At 44.7% G+C, this 7,638-nt stretch overlaps 1 protein-coding gene across 1 annotated transcript in view; it reads right to left on the reverse strand.

The window, feature by feature from the left end:
- LOC8053944 (uncharacterized peptidase C1-like protein F26E4.3) overlaps positions 1-4,853 on the reverse strand; it is a 50,740-nt gene extending 45,887 nt beyond the window's left edge. The window contains exon 1 of the mRNA XM_029993589.3: positions 4,505-4,853. Coding sequence (XP_029849449.2) covers positions 4,505-4,757 — 253 coding nt within the window. The 5' untranslated portion in view covers positions 4,758-4,853. The remainder of the gene's footprint in view (positions 1-4,504) is intronic.
- Between the last annotated feature and the right edge of the window lie 2,785 nt (positions 4,854-7,638).

Here is a 7,638-nt window from a genome sequence, read left to right on the forward strand (position 1 = left end):
GCCTCTCGGTGATAACGGTATTACAGAACGGGGAGTCAAAAAACCGCTGAGCTAGAACGATTCGCCGCACCGAAATTGCATGCGTGGAAGCAGCGCTATCTAGTGAAATAGGCCAAGCGCGCGCTCAGAAGACGAAGCCTTCGCGCGTGTAACCACGTTACGTAATTCCTGGAAGAGCCCTCCATAATTATTACACAATGTCTAGACAACTTCAACGCGAAACTTTTACGAAAGCAATTAGTGCATGCGCAGACTCTTTAGCCGTTAGCAGTTTAGTTCCAAAACTGGAGAGAGAATATCTCGGTCAATGGGGATGTGGTGTGTAATGACATGGGAGTATAGTAAATTGTACGGGTTTTTTTTTTTTTCGCTACCCTTCATGTTTTGTTTTTGTTTTTTTTTATTAAACTTCAGTTGTAAGTCATCGCCTTGTCTGTGTGTTTACTCTTCTACTGGTCCGTCGTTTGTTTGCGCTGCATTCTCGTTCCGATGCATCACCAACTCGCCCAGATTTCTAGGCTTCCCCAAATATATTTGTGTTGGTTTCTTTTTTTAATTTTTTACACGCGATGATTGTTTTTATATCCTTTTTGGAGGGAACATTGCGTTGCATCTTGATTGAGTGGACTTTGTAGACACTGATTGATCACGACATCTCTGCAGCGTTGCAACGAGAGGCCACCAAAAGTAGTGTGACTAATTGAGTTTCTTGTTTTGTTTCCTTGGCAAGTCGATGTTTGCATTAAAAAGTAGCCGCACCTCCATCTCGTTTCCTGGATGATTGCTCAAAGATGTGCTCGCATCTAACGTTGAACAAGCAGTCGTCAAGCGGCTATACTGAAAAGGAAGAAAAACTCATCACAGTGATTATTCGCAATTCCAAAGAAGCTTCAGCGCCACCCAGCGGAAGAGAAGGGAAGGAGAGATGCGGGTTGTGCTATCGCCTATCCGTCTATCCGAGTGTGCAACGAAAACTGGCGGCCGAATGGTAAAGGCCCGTTCACACTGTTGCAACCCAGTACGACCGAGTGAGACCGACCGGTTTTTAAGCCTTTTGCGACTTCTTAGGACCGGATGCGCGGCAGCGGAGCTGGTCCTAAGAGATCGCAAGAGGCTTAAAAACCGGTCTGGTCTCTCTCGGTCGTAGTCGGTTGCAAGAGTGTGAACGGGCCTTAAAACGGAGGAAAGGGCTATTAAACGCACCATGGTGGAGTTGCGAATGGAAATTCTTGCTAAGGCGTTTCTTGCGGGGATGGAGCAACCGAGGTACCGAGAATCGGGCAGAAGTATACCAGTCCCCAATCCCCGTAAGGAACAGAGCCACTATAACAAGCCTCAAAGTAACGATACTTCGGCCATCTTGTGTGCTTGAATCCATTGTTGCCAGTCATCCGAAGCTTTGTCTGAAACCGCAGAAAGCACTTTTCCCTCCTCCTGAAACGTTAAAGCGGTCCGCGACAAGACAAAACGATATCGCCTCAGCTTTTTTGCACTGTATGATGCCTAAGCCACATTTTTGAATCGTAACGGTCGCTAACTGTCCCGCTCTGCGCACTAAGGACCAAAATGGCGGCGCCCACAAGAAAATCGGAAAACGAAGTGGTCGTTACCCGCAACGAGGTAGGGGTAACGACACTTAGGCATCTTGGTGCTTAAAATCACGGTTGCCAGTTTATTTAAAGTTTTATCTGAAATCACAGGAAATTTGTTTCCGTCCTCCATAAATGTTAAAAAAAAAAATAAAAAAATACAGTTCGCGACAGAGCGAAGCAATATTACACGACATTCCCAACACCGAATCTAATGCCGAGGAAGTCGCGCTTTTGAATCATGACGATCGGCAGTTCCGCCTGCTCCGTACTAAGCACCAAGATGGCGACGCCCACTACAATATAGGGGAACAGGGTGCCGATAATCCAAGTGTTGCTCATTTAGTGGCCCTTACACTGAGCACAACGTTTCTCCTTCCACAGATCGCAGCGAGGTTTCTCACAGTCATGAAAGTTCGGAAGGCGCTTAGGTCGGCCTGTCGAACTCTCCACTGGGGAGTAAGCGCCTTCGAGATAGCGTATCATATGTAATCGTCTCTGTAATCGGCGCATGATTGCAAGAGACGGGTTTTGGCCCGAGTCAGGTGAGTTTGAGGACATGCGGCGTGCCTGCCCGTGCGGTTTCTGCGGGTTTGTGACAGCACGTACTTCACCGTCCCGCCGAAGTTGTCACTGCTGTTGATTTAGTTTTGTGGCGTCATAGCCTTTTGAAGGGGCAGCATGAATTGTTTTCATAACGTATTTCACTATCGTTTACTACAGACGTGCCCGCAAGTAGTGCGCTTAATAGCTCAAAATACAAACCTCACTAAAGTCATAAGTGTGTCTGTGTGTGTGTGGGCGCGCGCGCGCGTGCGTGCGTGCGTGCGTGTGTTTGTGTGTTAACAGAAATCCAAACATTCAACTGTACGATTTGCTTTTGCTAAACCAAATTACATTGTAGTCCATTGTGGCTTTTATTATGACAGCAAAATCGACTGAAGAGAGCATAAAATAAAATTTGCCTGTTTTTTATCCCTTCCGCTTTGCCAAAACAAACGCCACAGTGGCCCACAATGGTCACTCGGTATAGTTTACCGGGAATAAGCATAGCCCAGGAAAAAGGTGTTTATTTTTTTATTTGCTTAGGTAAATTTATTTTCTATATCTTTTTTACCCAAACCAATAGACCATCTTGCTACAAACTTTGTCGAATTACACGGCAATCCGTTAAGGAATCGATCTGCGCGAGCCCTTCAAGGGGACAATATATTCCATCGGGACTTCCATGCGTATAATCTATTCAGAAAGGACTGTTCCGGACATCTCGGTGCAATAGCAACTTCGCGCAACTAGAAAAAGAGGAACTTAGTTGACTACAGGTTATCTATTACAGTGTGCAAGCTCGTCAGCCAATGAGATCGCGTGTTATGTCTGCCTCGTCAACGAACGCACTTGACGACAGACTCTTCATGTTGCGCCAGTGGGCGCCAGTGATTGCGCCCGTGATCGGCGCTCCCAAAAGCTCAGGTCATAATACGCGGGAAGTAAAATTTAGTGTATGTGCAGAGCATACATTGGCATGCCCCTTTAGATGGAAATTCTCCATTTTCCAGTTACAAAAACTGTCGCTCGAGGTAACCTCGAGCTCGCGTCAAGATCTTGTACAGCTAGGTGCTAACAGCTTTCTAGATCCGGTTGCCATACCGGTACAAGGGGAACGTTCGCTAGACATCCTGATGCGCAATGTGAAATGCTTATGGCAGTTCCCTTTGGGCGCAAAGCATGCTATAGCCTTTTCGTTTGGGCCTTTGTTATTTCGCTTAAACCGTGCGATTAAAGACTTACCAGGAGTGATGAACACTGATCATCTTTGCTTCAATAATAATAAGAAGTATGCAGTGGTGTATTTATTTGGCACCCACTAAGAACCATGTGGTTTTTGTCACGCGGTTTTTTCATTATTTGTGAAGGTGGCCAGCTGAACAGAATATAACAAAATATTATGTTTTGTATGTGTATTTTGTTCTATACTGTTCAGCAGGCCATATTCACGGGCAATGCTTGAGTAATATAATTAGTTGGGAAATTATTGAAGTAGAATCATCTTTACTCATTGCCTTTCAAGAAATGACATCTTGAAAGTTGGGAAGTGATCAGTAAGCAGCCCAGTGTTACCAGCAAAGCTGTTTTGTGTTACCATGTGCGGCTTATGTGCGGGCGGAAAGGTCACCAGCAAAGCGGATAGTTCAACAATTTTTTGACGTTAAACTTCTGCATAACAAACTAACAGCGCATCTGTAAGCTATGTACACAAAAAGAGCACCAAGTGTATTTAATTTACGTAACTTTGTGGTTATACTACCATATGATGCAAGTCCAAGAATACCTTGTAATCCCAATGGTTTTTCTTAGGGATCAGAGAGTGCCCAATTTCGGAAACTTGGGATTCGGGGTGTCTAAGTCTTGGAACAAATATATATGACTCTCAGGATAGATACGCTCAAAACTATCTAAGATAAACGATGAAATACTATCTGACCTTGGAGGTTCAGCAGTTGATGATAAATTGATAATCCAAGGATAACCATGTTTTACGAACTAGTCAGACATACACGTGCTAGGTTATATATTTGCATATACATAACAAGGAATTCTACTGAAATTACATTCCCAATTTACGTAACTTTTTGAGGTTTTCCTGCTGATGCGAGGACAGCGGTGTACCGTTTATGGGTAATAACCTTGCTCAAAACGAACAATGCGCGTTTCGTAACCTAATAACTGATTACGTACATTCAGCATCAATGCATTAGTTCTTTTGCAGCTCTAATTGATTTTTTTTACGGTGCTTAGGGTAGATTTTCCTAGCAACTGCGCGATTTTGTTTTGTTTTCGTTGCTAGTAGACACCTCAGTAGCAAGGAGAGGAAAGACACCGATGGAGAATTAAACTAAAAGAAAGAGCCGACTCACGCAACTGTCGATGCTCGTCGGGAGGTGGCACGATGCCCTTGCAAACCCTAGCGTAGTCGGGACAGCAGTCACTGCTGCCCGGTCGGTCGCAAAAAACGTCGCAGTAACACAGCGTTCCCAGGATGGGAACGGAGCAGTCGTCCTCGCGACCGTTGCAGCATGGATCTCTGCGGCCGGCGCAGAAGTCGCCGACTAGGTCGGGATCTAAGGCACCGACGAGTCCTACAAGAGCCAGAAGGAAAAACCGCCTCATCTCGGCCTCGCTGTTCTTGTTCACCGTCTGAACTCCGGCGTTGTGTGGCGGAGAGACGCGGGACGCGCTGCGTTTTTGAGGAAAGGTGGTCGCTGAGGGTTGATTCGGAAAGGCGCCGCTAGTGGCGCTGCGGACCACCGATGGTGTCGCCATCTCCATCAGAAAAACTCAACTAAACGCGACTAGCGGAAATGTGGTTATAATAATTTTTACTCTAAGTGAGGTGCTAGTAGAGTATTCTGAGGGTAACTTCTTTTAATAATGTCCTCCTTTTTAAACGTAGAAAAGAAACAGCGCAGCGAGAGAGATTTATTCGTGTCGAAAGACACGTGCGAGTCGTCTGCTAATGACGCTTGGACTAGTGGCGCCATCTTTTGCTACGCGTCGATACTACGGTCAAAAGAGCGTCTGCTAAAACCGAAACCGAGCTTTCTCGTCGGGCCAGTGTGTTGCGCTTTTTGTATGAGAAGCGGGTTAATATATATATATATATATATATATATATATATATATATATATATATATATATATATGTGTGTGTGTGTGTGTGTGTGTGTGTGTGTGTGTGTGTGTGTGTGTGTGTGTGTGTGTGTGTGTGTGTGTGTGTGTGTGTGCGTGCGTGCGCGTGTGTGTGTGTGTGTATATTACAAAGCCGCTTGCCCAAAAATACGTACAGAAGAAAAAAAGCCAAATGAGTTTTTATGGAAATGCGACGTATATATGTTACCGATCTAAAGCACAATGTAACGGAAATCAAACTTTGTGTGAACTTTCTGCTTGTTTATTTCTTGGTCTCCAACTTACAACTATTTTTTTGTGCACGAAGATTCCGATTATAACGGTCATTTCTGGATTTCCAGCGTTTTATTTTAGTGGCCAAGCCAACGACACTTTACGGCAGCAAACTCACCGTTTGTAACAAAAAAAAATAATAATAATAATAAGCCATTGCAGGGAATAGAAATCCAAAACATTTACTGTATCGTAATCCTACGAATGAAGTTGGTAGAAAAAATATACAGTGTGTGTTGAGCTGCGCTGAGCGTCTACTGCGCGGACTACACAAACTTTTTTTTTTTTCTTCTTAAAGATCGTTCATTATAGCGAGATGCCATAGATTATGTGAATGAAAGGTTACGTTAATGATGATTCCTGTACGATACAAGCTTCTTCGAACGCTAATAAAGCTGGCATTTTTCGAGGCGTTCTTTGTATAGAAATGTGGCCTGCCAACTATAACCCTGGTGCCCGACTACACGGGCCGGTTACTGACTGCACACCGGGTTCGCAAAAATGCAGTCATTGGTGAGCTTTATTTACTGAGCCCGGAAATTTTCTACATTCTGCGTCCCGTGCAACGGTTTTTCTTGACGCTCTTTCGTAAAATTACGCTTGGGACGTAAAAACCAATCCTATACGCCGAGCCTGGTTGGAATGATTAGTACTAGTAAGTATACGCAAAGCTCCAGAATGCCGAGCTCTGATTGGCTCTGATCGAAGGATAGTGGGTAGACGTGAAGGGCGCTTGCTTTGTGGTCTACCCACTATCCTTCAATCAGAGCCAATCAGAACTCGGCGTCTCTCTGACGTCACCACAACCCCTGCAAAAGAAGCAGACGAACTTGCGCTCCACATAGGAGTTCAGTAACTCCAGATTTTCGTGCCTGCTTATCTTAGAAGTGTACGTATGTACGATCACGCAAGCACAAACACTTCACGCGCTGTCTAAACGTCCGAACACACACAAAAAAGAAATGTTAAAGTTCGGACATCGGCATTCGATAACTCAAACCTTTTTTTTTTTTTATATTAGTAATTGTCATGTGGAATAAGGGTCACACTTAGAAAGGCTTGAGGTGGAGGTATACTAACCTCGGCCTTGTCGGTCACCGAAAAAGAGGAGTTCGTCGTCTTGAAATGATACACGCGTATTCCATGGAATTCGGCGATTCAAGACGGACGAGGAGTGCAAGATAACAACTCCGACCTGTTGAGGGGCATTTCAAGTCGGTGACGTCATTCTCGTCTTATCGGCAAAGATGCTTGCACTTCAGTGACTGGCCCTCGGGCATTTTTATTATTGCTCCTCTTATACCCTTGTTACACGGGTACACATAACCGCAGTTAACTCACCTTAGACTGCTGTTAAGCGGTACCACAGGTGCCGCTCTATTGTCTCGGATAGCTATTTCACAAGAAGTGAAGAGCGCGCGTGCACTTGTTTGATGGGTACTCAAGATGCTGAAGCGCACGTGCGACCATAGCTTTGACTGCGTAGCCACAAAATGTTGTCCGCAAGTATTGTACGCTAACTGGGGCTTAGCGTAACTGCAGTTAAGCGTACCCCTGTAACAAGGGTATATACTGTATAGGTCCCTTTTATTAAATATGCACCTCTTGGTTCTTCCTTGGGGAGGTTTCTGTCTTTTTTATTCGTTCACCAGAAAACAATTAGTTCACGAGGTGGGTATTTCTGGGTAACACTTCGCTGATATAGAACAAATTATCTCACGGAACATATTGCACGATAATTAGAAATTGAATTGATTGCCCGACAACATATTTTCAGTTGTCTAATAGTATTTTTCATTAATCATTTTGAAGATGGGGCACCCAAAATGCATGGTACTTACCAGGCACGTAGCCAGGATTTTGGTTCGGGGGGGTCCGCCCATGACAAAATGCTGTATAAGGGGGAGGGGGGAGAGGAAATCCCAGCAAAATGAGATTTTTTTTTTTTTTTTTGGGGGGGGGGGGGGGCCTTTAGGGTCTTCCCCTTGGCTACGTGCCTGGTACTTACGTATATCCCCATGTTTCAAGTGCAGTCTAGATTGCGTGCACCTATAAAATTAGCCGCGTAGACGAATCACAGAAAACAAGA

This window comes from Ixodes scapularis, unplaced genomic scaffold, assembly GCF_016920785.2.
Source record: "Ixodes scapularis isolate PalLabHiFi unplaced genomic scaffold, ASM1692078v2 PGA_scaffold8__174_contigs__length_109621045, whole genome shotgun sequence".
NCBI lineage: Eukaryota > Metazoa > Arthropoda > Arachnida > Ixodida > Ixodidae > Ixodes > Ixodes scapularis.